Here is a 19,387-nt window from a genome sequence, read left to right on the forward strand (position 1 = left end):
CTGGGTAATGAACCTGGTCAGGTGGCAGACCTCTTGGTGGGGGAGCATTTTGGTGAGATTGACCACAACTCCCTTAGCTTCAGCAAAGCTATGGAAAAGGATAAAAACAGACAAAATGGGAAAGTGCTTAACTGGGGAAGGGCTAACTATGAAGAGATGAGGCAGGAGCTAGTGAGAGTAAATTGGAAACAGATATTCAAGGGTGAAAGCACAGAAGTAATGTGGAGGAAGTTTAGGGACCACATGCCTGGTTCAGGATAGGTTTGTCCCACTGAGACAAGGAAAAAATGGTAGGAAAAGGGAACTGTAGCTGACGAGACCGTGGCTGATGAAACACGTGAGGCAACTCGTCAAGAGGAAGAAGGAAGCATATGTTAGATTTAAGAAGCAGAAAGCAAGAGGGGATCATGAGAAATATAGGGTAGCCAGGAAGGAGCTTAAGAAAGGACTTAGGAGAGCTCGAAGGGGGCATGAGAAGGTCTTGGCATGTAGGATTACAGAGAACCCCAAGGCGTTCTATGCGTATGTGAAGAACAGAAGGATGACAAGAATGAAGGTGGGGCCACCAAAGGATAAAGAAGGCAACATGTGCCTGGAGGTGGAGGAGGTTGGGGAGGTCCTAAATGAATAATTTGCTTCAGTATTCACAAGTGAAAAGGACATTGATCAGGGTGATGTAGAAATTGAACAGGTCTGTGTGCTGGACACTGTGGAGATTAAGGAAGAAGAAATGCTGAGTCTTCCTAAAAACATCAAGATTGCTAAGTCCCCAGGACCGGACGTGATATACCCCAGGTTGCTGTGGGAAGTGAGAGAAGAGATCGCTGGAGCAGTAGCTATGATCTTTGAATCCTCTTTGGCTGCAGGGGAAGTGCCGGAGGATTGGAGAATGGCAAATGTAGTTCCCTTGTTTAAAAAAGGTAATAGGGAGAATCCTGAGAACTACAGACCGGTGAGTCTTACGTCGGTGGTCTGCAATCTATTGGAAAGGATTCTTAAGGATAGGATCTACGAGCATTTGGAGAAGTACAGTCTACTCAAGGATAGTCAACATGGCTTTGTGAAGGGAAGGCCGTGCCTCACGAGCCTAATTGAGTTTCTTGAAGAGATAACAAAAGAAATTGATGAGGGTAGGTTTGTAGATGTGGTCTACATGGATTTTAGCAAAGCATTTGACAAGGTCCCCCACGAGAGACCCATCCAGAAAGTCATGCGGCATGGCATCAGTGGAACCTTGGCTGTTTGGATAAAAAATTGGCTTACAGGAAGAAAGCAGAGGGTAGTAGTGGAAGGAAAGTATTCTGCTTGGAGGTCGGTGACTAGTGGAGTGCCGCAAGGATCTGTCCTGGGACCCCTGCTCTTTGTGATTTTTATAAATGACCCAGATGAAGAGGCAGAAGGATGGGTGAGAAAGTTTGCGGATGACGCGAAGATTGAAGGAGTTGTGGATGAAGCTGTAGGTTGTCAAAGGTTACAATAGGATATAGGCAGGATGCAGAGTTGGGCAGAAAAGTGGCAGATGGAATTCAATCTGGATAAGTATGAGGTGATGCATTTTGGAAGGACAAACCAGAAGGCTGAGTATAGGGTTGATAGTCGGTTACTTAAGAGTGTGGATGAACAGAGGGACCTTATGGTTCAAATCCATACATCCCTCAAGGTTGCGGCACAGGTTGATAGGATAGTTAAGAAGGTCTATGGGATGCTGGGTTTCATTAATAGGGGGATTGAGTTCAAGAGTAGAGAGGTTATGTTGCAACTCTACAAATCTCTCGTGAGACCACACAGGGTATTGTGTTCGGTTCTGGTCACCTCATTATAGGAAGGATGTGGAAGCTATGGAGAGGGTGCAGAGGAGATTTACCAGGATGTGCCCTGGATTGGAAAACAAGTCTTCTGAGGCAAGGTTAGCAGAGCTGGGACTTCTCTCTTTGGAGCGTAGAAGAATGACAGGGGACTTGATAGAGCTCTACAAGATTATGAGAGGCATAGATAAGGTGGATAGCCAGAACCTGTTTCCCAGGGCATGAATAGCAAACACCAGAGGGCATGTGTACAAAGTTAAGGGAGGGAAGTTTAGAGGAGACATCAGGGGTAAGTTTTTTACACAGAGGGTTGTGAGTGCCTGGAATGACTTGCCAGGGATGGTGGTAGAGGCTGAAACATTAGGGGTATTTAAGATCCTCTTGGACAGGCACATGGATGAAAGAAAAACAGAGGGTTACAGGGTAGTGTGGGTTTAGTACTTTTTTTTAGGAATATATGGGTCGGCACAACATCGAGGGTTGAAGGGCCCGTACTGTGCTGTAGTATTCTAGTGTCTAGCGTCTTCTAGTATCCTCAGCTTCTCATCACCTTGACTCTGATATGGCACATACTAGGGAGTTCACCTGGGCACTTCACTTCAATTAGTGACTGCACACAGGTCAGTGTCTTCATTACTGGGTGAGAAAAGTGGAAAGAGGGGCACTTAAGGGGAGGTTCAGTAATATTAATACACACGTGTTTAGAAAAGCATTTAATAAAACATCTGATTGATGTAGCTACTGAAATGTACTCTTCATTGAGTTAAACGACATTCAAATTTATAGAGGTATTGCAACCTTTGGATTAGGGCTCATGAGATTCACAGAGTTAATTTATTCCAGAACATTCAGTTTTGGAGTTTTGCCAAATGTGTCTCTCAGATTCAGTCTACATCAGCACCTGCTCAATTAACCCATGTAGGTACTAAACAGGCACCCTCTATACAGGAAACCAACTTGTTTTTTCCAGTCACTTACATTTAGGTTTATTATGTGAGAAATTGCCGTTAAATGAGATAAAGATGGACTTAATTATTGAAGTAGTTATGCAGGCTTGTGACATGCAAATATGTACATAATACAAGTATTTGGGAATTGTATTGCTTGTCTATCATCTCACAGAAATAATAAATTTAATAAAATAGGAATGAACATTATAGGTAAATGATGATGAAGCGAAAAAAATAATAATGGAAAATAAAACCTATCTTTGATTGTAAAATGCTGATCATTTAAGGGCCAATTTTAAATTACATGACTTTCATATTGTTCTTTTGTATATGTGGCTGATGAGGGGATGTCCTGTTTAAACTAATTTAACTTAAAATACATGTTCTAAGCTGCTTACAGATTTTTTTCTGTTATTGATTTAAATATATTAGTAGAGTTGGTGAACATATTCTTAAAGTTAGCTAGTTTCTCTGTTATCTTCAGTTTGCAAATCTCCAGCTTGGCTTCAACCTCACCCTTGATTATGATTGATAACATAACTATGCCTTTGCTGCTTTAAATTTCTTCTCTTGTTTTAATACATTCCATTAGGTCATCTTTCAATTTCCTTCATCCATTTTTATCCACAATGTGTTATTGTCTGCAATTAAACTTCACTTCCTGGAAATCCCTAAACTGTCCTGAAATTGCCTTTTATTCATTCAAGAAGGGGACATCAGTTCTATGCGACAATCGGCATCCTATCCCTGACAAGGTGTGTCTCAGGTCTCCTGGCTAATGTTTATATCCCTTCTCTAGTCAGCATCATATGGCAGTGACTGCATTCTTACTTCATGAACTACTGCAATTACAGCTTGATACCACTAAGTGATTGACTAGATCAGTTAAGAGTCAATCATGAACTGGAGTTCATGTACAAGATGTAGATAGTTACAGTTCTTTAAGGACCAGTTGATGAACCAGTTGAGTTTTTACATCACTTGAGCAATTTTACCAATATATCCAATATACTGATGCATTTCAACAGTCTGCTGGTTTGGCCCTGGTACCATTCTGGTAGAACCCATAAGTACCAAGGTTTCCAAGTAAGCCTTGTATGTGATAAAATCAGAGAAGTGAATGGGAAATAGGGTCTTGCTATGTTGAGAGATTGCCACTACTGGTTCAAAAGAGGCACTCCATCCTTGCATAAATGACCTCTCATAGTCAATCCGTTGCAAAGATAATAAGTAAATTTTGCTCTGGCCCTTTACACATGAAGACAGTAGGAACATAAAACAGCGCTCTATACCCATACAAATGGCATCTTTTGTTGTTCCCCCAAGTCCCCCAATGCAGCTCCAGAAAACTAAATATGGCTTCTACTGTGGTAATTAGAACATAGAACAGTACAGCGTAGTACAGCCCTTCGGCCCACAATGTCATTCCGACCCTTAAACCCTGCCTCCCATATAACCCCCCACCTTAAATTCCTCCATATACCTGTCTAGTAGTTTCTTCAACATCACTAGTGTATCTGCCTCCACCACTGATTATTGAGTTAGAGATTTTTTTTGTCATCTATTGACTTTAGTAGGAACCACTGCATTCTTTTAATCTGATGTTTAACTGTAACTTGTAAAAACATGACAAATAAAAAAATGATGTAATTTTAGAAAAAAGAAAATTATTGACAAAACCTATTAATAAACACTTGGCATTCAATAAATTAATTTATTGGAATATTAAAGCAGTAATTATTTGTGTGTGATTCATGTTTTAGGACAATTGTGATTAATTTACATTAAAAGCCAATGGATAATGTTATTAATTAAGCAAGTTCACAAACAACCTAAAATAAAAGGGTGTAAAAGAAGAAATCACAAATTAATTTCCTTTTTTGAACAAAACTGTTATAGGTTTAATAGAACCTAGAGATCTTGATTAGTACTGGAATACATTCGTAGAAAATGAAACATTTGAACTCTCATGATATACAAACTCTGAACAGCTGTCACTCTGACAGCTCTTAACTTGAGATAATTTAAAGTATTCTTTTTGTAACACTTTTCATTTTCCGAATTGAATAGGAGGTCTTTAAGTACTGAGACTCACTTTAGAAGGGAAGTAATTGAGAAAAATAATGCTCCATTTTATGATTACACAACTGCTTTAATTACTTCTAGTTCAGAATGAATATATCTGGTAAGCAAATTGTAGATCTGAAAAATGATCAACACTTCCTGGCATATGTTGGAATCAGAATTAATGCCTGTATTAAGAGATAAATTTGGACTAAAGTAATGTTTCTAAGTTTCATTTGCGTAACTGCTACACTCACTAATGTATATATCCTGTGTTTATTTTTGTACATATGTGTGAGCATGTGTGACAGAACATTTGTCATTGCAGTTATAAAGAACCTTCGAAAAGATGGTGATAGATTTTCAGGCACTTTCAAAGGAATACTTCTTTTATTCTTAATATCTGGTCTTTAAGTCATTAAAATATTCAAAACAGAAAGTAGCCTTTTAGCCCAAAGTGTCTGTGTTGGGTCTTTGAATGAGCTATCCAATTAGTTCCCACTTCCCTTCTTGCTGGCTGTACCATATAAATGTTTTCCTTTCAGATATACAGTACATTCAATACAATTTTCAAAGCCGTACTGGATATGCTTCCAAAATCTTTTCATGCCATGCACACCCGATCATAACGACTCATTGCTTAAAAACAAGTTGTCCTTAATTCCTCTTTGCTTCTTTTGCCAAATGTTTGTTATTAGGCTTTTTCAAGATTCTTTTCCTCTCTAAGAGTACATCAAAATTCACCATTTGTTGAATTTCTACATGTATGGCTAGATGGAATGTATTGAAAGCTTTGGGTAGAATTTTTTTTTAATATCTGAAGGGATTTTTTTAAAGTAAAATTTAAAAACTGTTTAAAATAGAGCAGTTATATTTTTGAGCTTTAGTCAATAATGTGCTACAAGATGGAACATTTAGAACTGAGACATTGATTCCTATAAAAGCTTTAATGACACTTACTCTAAATTGCAATAAATAAAAGCCAATAAGTATATGGAATATTTTAATGAATTGGTTTAAAAATGAGGAAATAAAGCCATTTTCAAGAATTAATACTGAATTAAATAGTTATTTAAATAGGATCTAATATTTTTTCTGAAAATGTTATAATACAATTGATCTGTACCACGCACAGAACTACTCAAATTATATTACCCATAAGGGTTAGATTCTTCAGAACTAATTTATCGGCTGTGAACGTAGTTTGGGATTTTATTTATTTATTTATTTGGTAATACCGTGTGGATTAGGCCCTTCCGGTCCTTTGAGCCAGGCTGCCTAGCAACCCCTGATTTAACCCTAGACTAATCACAGGACAATTTACAATGACTGATTAATCTCCTAACTGGCACATCTTTGCACTGTGGGAGGAAACCAGAGCATCTAGAGAAAACCCATGCATTCCAAGGGGAGGATGTACTTACTCCTTACAGCTGACATCAGAATTAAAGTCCGAACTCTGATGCTCCGAGCTGTAATAGGGGTGTGCTGACCGCAACTCTATTATTGTCATGAGATGTAAAAGTTTACTTAAAGAATTTGAAATTTAAATTAATCAGTTTGCTTTAGTTGAGTCAGGGTCTTTATCCAAATGATATCCACATACCTGTATATTGAATACAACAGGCTCCTCTCTCATCTGGCCATTGACTAAAAACCCGTGATTGGTTCCATCAGACGCCATGAATGTAAAGTGATCTAGCTCAGAGGGCCCAGTTTTGTGCTTGTATGAAATGTCCAAATTATTCACATCCAGCTGTGTGAAGTGACCCTGGGAAAGAATATTCCTCCTCAAGTATAGATTGCCATACTGAGGAGGTTGTATAACAATGTAAGTTAAATTTATCAAGGGTGTGTCGGGATCTGAAAGTTGAAGGCTATCAGGAGGGATGACCATCATGGCTCCATCTTGTAAATGGAGTCCTTTGTTAATAACCAGAGTAGGCAGGACACGGTCAGTGCGTTCAATGTTAAACTTCATGGAGCTGTTTTTAACAGTCATTCCATTGCTGACAAAAAATCTGTGGAAAAGAAGAGTTTGAATGAGAGAAGCTTTTAACTCTACCATAAGATAACAACATCTGTTAGGAGTTCTCATTTTTTAGTATAATTATCCCAATCAATCGTGATGAAAAGGTTTTCACTTTAAATTCAAATGTCTGTGCCAAGGATAGTCATTTTGTTAATCATCTGCATCCATCATCTGTGGATGTTCTTTAGACATTGTTCCCCTTGCTCACAAATAGAAGTACACATCTTTCTTTACGACCAAGGCGTAACACAGTCTCATTGTTGATAACAGGATTATTCCGTAATCTTTTAGACATTTTGATGCAGGTCGCTTTGAAATTTAAAATAAAAAGCATATTCTGTGTACTCGTTGTATCAATGTGTTTTTATATAAAAATGAATTATTCTCTATCTCTTGCACCCAGCCTGTGTCTGTCAGAATTGATCAGTGCTCCAACAAGCCCTAATAAGATTTTTTTTTTGCATCTCTTTTCAAGCTTTAGAATCTGTCACAATTGGTATTAATCTAATCTGAAAGAGAATTGTCAAGTGTTGGTGCATGAACAGGCCTTGACAGTTTGTCTTTCTGCAAAGTACAGACAGATTGCGAGTTAGGAGCTGCCGAACAGATGGACAAGTTAGGAGTCGCACAATAAAAAGTAATTTAATAAATCACCTGGAGCCAGATCACTTCCAAATGCTGAGGATGAATTATAGCAAAGCTGATAGGGAGCTGGGCTTTGGCACCAGATTATGCCAGAAGGTACCAGCTATAAAAAGTGATAAACATTCATGAAAAACATCTATTCCATCATAGTCAAAGACTGGGGGCCCGCACAGGCCACTATAGTCTAAAAAAACAACTTACTTTTTATGATAAAATAGATATTATATTGTAATATTTGTATATATTGAATTATTATCCACAAATTAGATTTCCATAATTACAGTTAATGAACTAGGCATAATTAACACAATTGTTCCCCTATAGAAAGCAATTAAATACTACCATAGTATTACACATAGATACAAGTTCATACCCTGTATGCCCTATGAACTCTCAGTGGTTAGTCATCCCTGACAAACATATTCTGTTTGACTAACTTTATAGCATTGCAAATTACATTTGTGTTATTTCAAAAGACAATTTGAGAAGCTTTTGGAAGGGCAATTGTAATTTACTGTAGGACTGAAAAATGACAACAAAATTTAAAAAAAGTAATTGTCTTAAGCATTGTTCTTATGCACATTTTCATTTTATGACACTCATTGCATTTAGCTAAGGATATGAATTTTTGAAATCTATTCTTGTTATTAAACATCACTGACTCAAAAGAATCATAAATCTTCAGTTATGATCAGCATTTTCTGCTTTAAATTATACTGTTCTTGTTAGGAGAGCCAGATTATAACAGAATAGGCCTCCTCACCTGAATTCGTCCGTGTTGGCATCACGACTGTTGTCATGGTTGTAGCAGACCTTCTGGGCTGCTACCTCCAACTGGCTAAAACTGGAAATGGCCAATCCTGGATAATTGATGTACTCGATCTGACCATGTGCAGGTGGCACAGAGATGGCATACAACAGCTCTTTGGGTTTGCCAGTGCCATCTGTTGCCATGAGAACATCTGTCGTCAAGGTGACCCTGTCACCCTCTGTTAAAGTTACAGGTTTGGTGAGTACAACAATATCACCTATAGAATTAAAAACAGGGAAAGGAAGGGAGAAAAGAGAAAGCAAAATTCATATATTGTTGACCACGAACAAAGCCTCAGCTGTGTTAGTGATGAATTAGCTTAATTTAATTGGTAAAATGCAGCTCTCCTCTTTCATTTGGAGGTGGCTTTGATTTTATGAACTCCCTAATGTCAGCACGATGCAGCAGATTGAGTAAATGTTCAGGATTTACAGTATGCAGATGGCACTCCTCATTCTCACCAGTTGTGACTGTGAATGTTCGTCAGAAAACAGTGCCAGGCTCAGCCTCCAGAGAGACGGTTACTTCCATTTCTCTCATACCAATCACTTGCTGGCAGCTCTGCTGTTCTGCAGAAGCTGAACCCAGTTCTCTAAGTTGACTGACACCATTTCAGGCAAATTTACCAGATTTTCTAAACTTGCGGCCATCAATCATGAAGATACTCAGCTTACGATATGAAAAGATATATTAAATGATTATATTCACCTCATAAATTTTGACGGTGTACAACAGAACCATTAAAAGTGGAAGATCAAAAAGGATATTCAGTGTCAAGCAGCTTGATATGACATCACTTTCTGAGGGTTCTCTTACCGTAGGCTTCACATTAAAGGTGAACACATGGGTTCTGTACACTGCTTCCAGCTGGTGCTCCACAGAGCACAGCCAATTTGCAATGTATGAAAAAAAATCAATATGCCACACAGTTGGGCTAAACTCTTATTTCTGATGTGCCATTGAGGGCTCCTACAGTGCTTTTCAATGAATTAGACTTGAAATAATGTTACCATTAGGTTCCAAGGCATGTCTTAGAGAGCAACAAAAATATTGCAGATGTTCAAAACAGATTTGCATGCAGAATATTTTATTCCCCATGTTATTATATGTTATCCTAAGGGTTTCCATAGAATTAGATTATATTATTATTTCATTTGATAGATAATTGGGTTTTCCAGCAAATATGCTATTTTTGTGCCTGATTAACGAGCAGTTCAGCGTACAAAAATCAGAATGAAGTAGAGGTGAAAAGATATATATATATATATAAACCTGCAATGAAATGTGTTAGGAACAAAGAGCAGTTCAAGCTGATGGGTGTGATCTCTGATGAGTTCTGGCAAAGGCATAAATTTATTGTCCTTTTGGAACTGCTGAATTTTAAGACAAGTGCTGGTAATTCTGATTATTTTTGCCTTTAGCTTGTGTGTTTGCTATATTTAATATATTATTGAGTGAAGTTCTCTTTTCAGTTAATGTATGATTAATGGCTGGCTTGTGCCAGCAGTGGTAATTTATGCATACTCCAGACAATGGTGTTTTCAGATGTTGGCTCCAGTTCCCTCAATGGCAATGGATTTTCATTATCAAGCGCATCAGTAATTTTGTTTTTTTTTATTCAAATGCTATGAGGAAAATACCTCATTTGGTTATAGTTGAGATGACAGCACTTGGCGATAAGCAGTTTAATTCCACTTCAGCTGTCTTCTACAGAGAATACTGTACCTGTCAGAAGCACTTGACAAGACGTCTTCATAAAATAATAAACCAATTTCTTTATCTGGTGATCAACAATGGTAGCACATTTTCTGTATTAATTAAAATTAATGAAACTTGATGTATGATCTTTGTCAATTAATACACATTGGCACTAAAATTAAAGCTTTTATTTGAGGGGTAACACAATGGATATTTTATTATTCTTAATTAAATATCTACCAGTTAGTTAAACTTTTACTGATTATTTAATTTTGACAAGAATGGTGATCAATGCTGAAAATGTTTGAATACTGCAAGGCTAGAATTCAATAGTTTCGGCCCGTTGCTTCCAATGCAGGCTACATGCCAAATTTGTGCTGCATGCTTATTTGCATGATAGCAGTGTGCAGCCAGTGCTATTCATTAGTTGGACATCTAAACAAGAGGGCAATATCGCATATCTAGCTCTATTTAACACTATCCTGTACGATTTAAAGTCAACGATCACCACTTAAAAATGAGGTGCACTGCTACTGCAGTGAGTGACGGCTGTCACTCAAGAACTCATTCTCACCTCAGAGTCAGCCCTGGATTGAGATCTCCAAAGTTCTCTTACATTGCATTGCAGGTTTTGGTGAAGGACACATGGAGAAAAAGATAATAACCCCTGCAAATATATTCTGTAAAGGTGGTGTGAGCAAATTGAAAATAGTGGTTATTACCCAAGAGCAAAAGCAATGGCAGATAATATAGGGCCAGATTTTGCAAGCCTGTCTACAGTACACCAACATCCATACTTACTTAGTCGAGACACAGACAAAGGGATAAGCTCATTGGCTTCTGTAGAGACAGAGTCCAAAGAACTGATGCAAGCTATAAAACAGCCTTCAACAACGCAATCAGTACAGGCCCAGTGGCGTTGTCAGCTGTAAATGCTCTTTACTAAATTTAAACATTTTTGATATTCAAAGATAACTTAAAAATTGAATAACTAATGTGGAAAATTTAAAAATGTTTGACTTTTTAAATAATGTAATTAAAAGAAGTATAACTGATGAAAAATATTTATAGATATTGAAATGAATTATAATTTATTTTCTGCTTTCTCCTTGCAATCCTATTGAAATTAGTGGGACCATCCTTTCTGTGCCACAACCTTAAGGATATAGCTGAGAAATTCGAGCCAAACTACTCTCTGCTGCAAAGCAAACCAGCAGTTATGTCCTCCAAATAAATCAGAAATCTTGCATTTTTGAAATTGATAGTGGATATGTTTGAATTTGCTACTTAAACTGTTAAATGTTTGGAATTTCATTTGTCTTTCCTGGGAATATCCAACAGGATTCACCCTAAAACCTTCATGGCTAACCATCCATTTCAATTTATAAGCTGTACAGAGTGTGACCATGCACTTCTTACTTAGGGCCTACTGCTCAAGCTTGCATCTGTTCTTTGCCATTAAAAGTCCTAAGAAATAGAACCTGGCCTGTTGAGTCCCCAACATTTGAGGGACATGGTTTGATTCAGAATGTCAAAGGGTCAAGGAGCTGGTTCACCAGATTGATTCCTGGGATGGCAGGACTTTCATATGATGAAAGACTGGATTGACTAGGTTTATACTTGCTGGAACTTAGCAGATTGAGGGGGGATCTTATTGAAACATATAAAATTCTAAAGGGATTGGACAGGCTAGATGCAGAAAGATTGTTCCCGATGTTGGGGAAGTCCAGAACGAGGGGTCACAGTTTAAGGATAAAGGGGAAGCCTTTTAGGACCGAGATGAGGAAAAACTTCTTCACACAGAGAGTGGTGAATCTGTGGAATTCTCTGCCACAGGAAACAGTTGAGGCCAGTTCATTGGCTATATTTAAGAGGGAGTTAGATATGGCCCTTGTGGCTAAAGGGATCAGGGGGTATGGAGAGAAGGCAAGTACAGGGTTCTGAGTTGGATGATCAGCCATGATCATACTGAATGGTGGTGCAGGCTCGAAGGGCTGAATGGCCTACTTCTGCACCTATTTTCTATGTTTCTATGTAAGCAGCGTACAAATATAAGAATTAATACACTTCTAAAGCAATGAACTTCCAAAGCAATATCTTTCTATATATGCAAGTTCAAAACTCAGGATTATAATACATGATTCCTTAATAACAAATATAACAAGGAATTCTAGAGGAATTTATTCCCTAGGAGAAATTATAATGTGCATTTGCTCAAATGTGTAATGGCTGAGTAAGTAACATTGATGTATTGAAAGAAGCGCTGAATAAATCAGAGTGAGGAAAAAATGGAACGATATATCAATGGGCTAAAATAAAATTGAGGGATTTGAGTACAGCATAAATATCAGTGAAGATCAAATGGACTGAATAGCACTTTTCTGTGCAGTAGAAATTCTTTGCAAGTCATCTTTTCTAAGTAATTAATTCCATTAACTATATGACCAATAGAAATACTGGTCAACGTCAAATCACGGAGCTAATTGCTGTTAGCCAAGCACTGGCATTAATATAGATACTATAAGATTTAGATGCATTTATAGACTGCAAGACTTAAAGGAGGAAACAAATCCATCTGGAACTTAAGTTTACCAGGAAATATATTTCTAACACGGCAACAACTTTTTATCAGGCATGATTGACATAAACACGTGGTGTGCAAATATTAGAGACCTGAAACAAAGACTCTATGGAGCTGATATAACACAGGGTGAAGATGGAGATGTAGAGAGCCTCTGCCAGGCAACTGCAGGCAGATCTAGTCCCTAGCATTTGTGCTCTGAAGGGTGAAAGAATTTGGAATCTGGAGTGATGGTATGAGGCACTGTGGGTGTAGAGGCTAGAGAAATGTTTATGTGGAAACAAAATGTCCATGTATTGTCTGTTAATTGAGAGCCACTTGCTATTGGAGCATTTATAAGTAGAAAAACAAGAACAGAGGGAATGCAGAGAAGGAACTGTTAAATGGGAACTTCATAACAAGCAACAAAGAATGAATTCAGGTGTGAGCTAGCGTATCAGTTCAGGCATCAAGTGAAAGCTATTGATGAGGGACTTAAAGCACTGCAGGTATAGTATTTATGGGGAAAATGATGCAAAGTGGAAGAAGATATGGCAGCGACGTCAAGAACCATTGGTGCCGTACAAACTACAGCTATCTTTTAGCATCAATGCTGGCTGACAAAACTTATACCAGCCAATATCTATAGGGAAATTGGTTCAATCTATCAATTAATCAGTCTCAGACATCAATTTAGTTTACCTTTGCTGTGCCACCTTCAAGACAAACATATCCTTTTTTACTTATGAGTAAAAATATATGCAGTTAAGTCTTATACATTACACTTTCACATGCATTTGTCAACATTAAAAGTTTATAAAATTGCCCACACTCCTTATTAAAAAGTATTGATGACAGCACCATTCCTGTCAAGTTATCAGTTTCTTGCTTTCTCTGTCATCACCAATTCAATTTCAACAATTGTGCTCTATGATAAAATAAACAAAATCTGAACATAAGAAAGCATTGTAAAAATTACCTGCTTGACCCTTACTTTTTTGTCTCTATGAATGTCAAAACAACCAAAGTACATTGCTTTAGAAGAAGAAAAAAATAATGATTTTAAATTCATGCCTCTTTTTGAGTAATGGGAATTGGAAATGTACAAGGTCTCTAAGGAATGGTCAAATAGTTGCCCATAAAATTCTAGTACACACAGCTAAATATTATTAATGTTGAATAGATCACTAATTTGAATGCAGAACAAATCTTTCCAGCTCCTTGTTACAATTCAGATTCATCAAGAGTATTCAATGGATAGCACAACAGCTTAAACGACTTTAGCAAGAAGAACTGAGAATTAACTGCCCTCCATATTGAAGGATGTCTACATTCATCAAACTGCAATGTGGCGACAATCCCATGGGTAAGTGTTGCCACATAATGAAAGGATAGAATAATGACAGACTTGGTATTACTCTGAATGGGATGTTGGCAATTGCAAATGACTCCAAAAGGTAAAAAAACAAAAAGTATATCTTTCTTAGTCATAACTTGGTTAAACAAGATGGATCCATGAAATATTATTGAAAGAATAAGGGATTCTTCTCATTTATGGTGATCAAAAAAGAAAGGATTAGTATTTATACTGAATTTTTCTTCAACGTTTCAGAATAGTAGTCAAAAAAGTGGTTGTTATTCTCAAAGGATAATTGCAGTTTACAACAAATTTATATCCTTCCAAAACATAAAATCCCAATAGGAAAATTGGCCCATTCATGGCTAACAAGAGAACTTAAAGATATTGTATTTTTATCTCAAAAGCATTGTGCTGTTACCAAAGAGAGAAATAAACCTAATGACTAGGAACAATTTGGATCTTCAAGAACCAATCTATAAGGAAGATGTTGTCAGAATACTGGAAAGCAAACTAATGAGAAAGTATAAAGACTGTGAAAGCTTCCATAGATGGGCAAAAAAAAGTAAATGCTAATGTGGGTCCCCCAGAGATTTAGTCAGGAGAAATACACCAGCGTATAAGGAAATAGCCCAGAAATGAAACATATATTTTATATCTTTCCATGGGAGAAAATTCAGAATACTTCTCAGAAGTATGAATGAAGAGCAAAATGAAAATAGCAATAATAAAAAAATAGCACTGATGGAACGGAATACTAATCAATCCTCAGCATCTGATGAATTGCATGAAAAATGTGATTATGAAGCAACTGAATAGGTTGGTTTTCATCTTCCAAAGTTCCAGTGATTTCAAACATCTTCCATAGATAGGAAATGTAATGAAAGGCAAAAATCGGCAACTATAGACCAAGTAGCTTGATACTGGTTGTGGTGAAAATGCTGAAATCTATTATTAATGAAGTGCAAGCAGGACAATTAGAAAATAATAATGATTAGAATCAACAGATTTATGAAGGTTGAATCAAATTTAACAAATCTATTAGAGTTTTCTAGGGGTGTGATTGGAAGAATAGATAAGTAGTATCAGTGGATTTTATCCATTGAACTTTTAGAGGTACTTGATAAGGTGCCACATAAGGGATTTTTGAGCAAGATTAAAACACGTGGGAATGGGGATAATACACTGGTATGAACTGAGGACGGATTAACAAACAAGAAAACAATGTGAGAGTAAATAGATTTTTTTGGAATTGGAAGAATGTAGGGATCTCAATCTACAATCAATAGTATAGATGAGGGGAACAAGAACAATATATCCAAGTTGTCTGCTTTTTCACAGTTATGTGGCAGTGTGTGTAAGTATCAGAGTTCATATACGTCACCACATACAACAGTTTTTCTGTGGGTTAGGAAGAAGATAGAAAGAGGTTTCAGGGATATACATATAAGACAAACTAATGAACTAGCAAGGACAGATAAGACTGAATACAATGCAGCAAAATATATGATCATAAACTTTGGTAGAAAAATAGCAAGGCAGGGTATTTTTCAAATGGTGAGAATTTGACCAATGGACCTTGTACACAACTCACTAAAAGTTAACATAGAAATACAGGTGGTTGGAGCAAAGAATTGTATGGGGGATCACAGAACTAGGCTTTTTACACAGAGTGAAGCACGCAAATGTATGGAATGCACTGTCGGCGATGGTGGTGCAGGCAGATACATTAGGAACATTTAACAGATTCTTAGATAGGTACATGGATGGTTATGTGGGAGGGAACGGCTAGATTGATCTTGAAGTAGGTTAAAAGTTCAGCACAACATCATGGGCCAAAGGTCTGTACTATTCCGTAATGTTCTATAGCAAACAGATAGGATAGCCAACAGTATGTTGGCCTTTATAATAAGAAGATTCTAATTCAAGAGTTAAGCTATCTCATTAGAATTCTGAAGGACATCTGATGCAACTGCATCTTATACAGTATATGTTTTATAAGCTTGATCTCACTACTGAAAACAAGGTATACCTGCATTTGTAGAATGATGTCTGTTAGACTAGTACGGTACAGCACAGGAACATTCCCGTCATCCCACAATGTCTGATAGAATGATGTGCCACACAGGAACATTCCCTTCAGCCCACAATGTCTGCGCCAGCCATGAGGAATAACTAAAATAAACCTGCCAGCCTGCATGTTATGCATAGTCATCTATTCTCTGCATATTTATGACCACCCCTGAAAGCAAAACACAGGGGCCTACTACCCCGCGTATTTGGAAAAAAAACATACCCCACGCTTCCCTTTCAAATTTTCCCCCTCTCACCTTAAAGCTATGTACTCTAGTATCTGACATTTCTACCCTGGGTAAAGACTCTGACTGTCTACCCTATCTATGCCTCTCATAATTTTAAAAGCCTCTATTAGATCTCCCGTCAGCTTCTGTTACACCACAGAAAACAAACCTTTTGTCCAATATATCTTTATAGTTAATGCTCTCTAATCCAGGCAGTATCTTTGTTAAACTCTTCCACATTTCCTAAAAATCCTTTATATCCTTTCCGTAATGTGGGCAACAAGAACTGCACACAGTGTTCCAAATATGGCCTAACCAAGGCTTCATACAGTGTGACATGACTTTCTGACTCGTATACTCAATGCCCAGACAGCTGAAGCAAGAATGCCAGTATGCTTTCTTTACCACCCTATCTATTTTTCAGGGAGCCAAGGATGAGCTCTTTCTCGGATCAATTGCAGGGACGGGGAGGAGGGATTGCCCTATAACAACAGATTGAGTAGCCAAGGCTCTCTTCTTAAGTTTAGAAGAATGAGAAGTGATCTCTCTGACTCTCACCCAAAGCTTAACAGGTAGATGCAGGAAGGACATTCACCCTGGATGGGAAGTGTAGAATCAGGCTTCACAGTCTCAGAATAAAAAGTTGACCATTTAGTATTGTGAGACTGTAGGAAGGAGAAAAACAAATCACTAGTGGATGGCAATTGCTTGGGATTCACTGACTAATAGGGCTCTGGTGTCAATGGATATTTGGATATTAAGTGACTCTGGGGATATGGGTTATGGCAGAAACATGGTGCTAAGACTGAGTATAATCCATTAACACACTGACTGGCTGAGCAAACACAAAGGACTAACTGGCCTATTCATATTTTGTTTCTATGTTCTTACATTCTTAATGTCCCAAAGCTCCTTATAATCTAATAAAATATGTAACCACTTTTGTCGAATAGAAAACGCAGCAGCAATGTTTGCATAACAAGCTTTCCCAAACAATATAATAAAGCATAATCTGAATTTTATGGTGCTGATGGAGGGATAAATAATGGCCAGGAATATGAAGATAAAATCCTTGCTCTTCTTCAAAGTAATGCCCATGTGAGCTTCCAATGTAGCTGAGAGAACTGATGGAGTCATGGCTTAATATCCCATCTGAAAGATTGCACCTCTAACAGTAGAACATCCCGGCAGCATTGCAAAGAAGAGTTAGCCGAAATTTCTGTGCTCAGATCTCTGGAATAGACTTTGATTCATTAACCTTATGGCTCAGAAACATGAATGTCACTAATTGAAATACAGCTGATATGTTCCGCGCACTGAAGCCCAAAACACAAATTTTGTAGGTCATAGTAAAACCATTGAACTTGAAGTTCTAAGTTTTCAAACAGAATCTTTTTCCTACACCACTAAGATAAAACCTATCATTTAATATTTTGTAACAAAGCAGAAGAAACAGCTGTCCAAAATTATTAATTTACTCACCTTTCTCCATATTTTTCAATGATATATGAAAATTCTGGGAAGGGGATGAATTATCCCCATCTGTAACAAGGAAACGAAAGCTGTCATGGCCTGTTGATCCCACAATGGTAGTATGGAGATACCAGAGTCGGTTCATATCGATATCTTCTTGACTAAAGTTCATGCCTGGGTAAAGTCTTATCCATTCAAACATAGTCTATTTAACGTGAATAAATAAACCAGATTAATAAATGATTTTAATACCAATTGTATCATTGTATTTAGCCCTTGATTATGAAGCCTGTAATTTCCCTGGAGTGAAGAGCTGTCTCCACTGAACGATTGCTTCCCTGCTAAACTCATTCTCTGACCTTGAGCAAATCATATAGTGAAAACTTCCTCAATGGAGCCATCTCTAACCTATCGCTGAGGTCTTGCCAATCACAGACATGCCTGGATACCTGGTTTAGCCATCACTGCTGGTTGAACCAGCCATCGTGTGAATAAACACTCAAAAACCATAAAAATCTGAACAATATTAAAATGCAATACATTTGGTAATAATGAAGTACATATGATTTAACATTTACAATGTAGAAGGAAGATATCCCTGTGTACATTCTGGGAAACTGCAGAAAGCTCACACTCCATTACATGAGAAGTGCAAGGTCAGAGCACAATTTAAAGACAAAAGTTCGGGACTTTCACATTCACATATGCTTGCATGACAGTGCCAAGGTCCCTGACAGTAAATGCCAGCAACTCCATATGGAACTGTCAGGCCTTTAAGAAGAAATAATTGCAGGCTGTAGCCAATTCCCCTTTCACATCACTCCCATCCTATGAATTACAACAATAGAGCATTTAAATAACACCAGGGTATGACAGCAGTGAGATGAAAATTCTTTCTGTACATTTTAAAATATTACTGCTCGTAACTGACATACAGTAAGGTTAGTTTCTTTATACCAACACACCAACTTTCAGCAGTTAGGATTCTATAGCAATAAAATATGTAACTGGCTAATGTGTTTTAGTAGCCTTGATTGTAGAATGTGCTTTGAGCAAGGCACCATGAAAACCATCTGTTCTTGTCCAAAATGTTTTTTTGATCCACTTGAGCAGGCAGACAAGACCACTATTTCATGTTCTACCCTTAAGTATTTCATGTTAGTTAAGCTAACGAAGTCCATAAACACATTGTTGTCTATAAAGTCCATTAGCTACTCTACAACAGCGTCCAGTTGTTTATTAAATGTTCAATTGATCTTGCTTTCACCATCATCTGGAATTCTATTAGGCACATCAAAAGCTTTTTGTGTAAAGAATATTTTCTTAATATGATTAATTTTATTAGTTTGATTTTTTAAACCTCAAAGTAGTTTCTGATGTTATTCCTTTCAAACTTTATAACCCTAAAAGGGGACCGAGACAAGTTCAAGTTTTTCTTGCTTTAACCTCTCTCAGATCCTGAACAGTGAGTGAAAGATTGTAGATGCTGGAAACTTACAACAGAAAATGCTGGACACACTCAGCAGTTCAGGCAACATCTGTGGGAAGTAAAACTGAGCTAACATTTCAGATTTCAACGTTATAGAGTAAATCTGAAATGTTGACTCTGTTTCTCTTCCAACAGGTGCAGCCTGATCTGAGTATGATCAATCTTTAAAACTAAACCCAATTGGTTCAGTATTTTTTGGACAT

The 19,387-nt window shown here is 37.4% G+C and overlaps 1 protein-coding gene across 1 annotated transcript in view; it reads right to left on the reverse strand.

The window, feature by feature from the left end:
• The window catches only part of frem1b (Fras1 related extracellular matrix 1b), a 215,270-nt gene that overhangs the window by 54,420 nt on the left and 141,463 nt on the right, over nucleotides 1-19,387 (reverse strand). Inside the window, exons 22-24 of the mRNA XM_063064975.1 lie at nucleotides 17,705-17,900; nucleotides 8,260-8,524; nucleotides 6,426-6,840 (exon numbers count right to left, since the gene is read on the reverse strand). Of these exons, the coding sequence (XP_062921045.1) occupies nucleotides 6,426-6,840; nucleotides 8,260-8,524; nucleotides 17,705-17,900 (876 nt within the window). The remainder of the gene's footprint in view (nucleotides 1-6,425; nucleotides 6,841-8,259; nucleotides 8,525-17,704; nucleotides 17,901-19,387) is intronic.

Source organism: Mobula hypostoma, chromosome 12 (genome assembly GCF_963921235.1).
Source record: "Mobula hypostoma chromosome 12, sMobHyp1.1, whole genome shotgun sequence".
NCBI classification, from domain to species: domain Eukaryota; kingdom Metazoa; phylum Chordata; class Chondrichthyes; order Myliobatiformes; family Myliobatidae; genus Mobula; species Mobula hypostoma.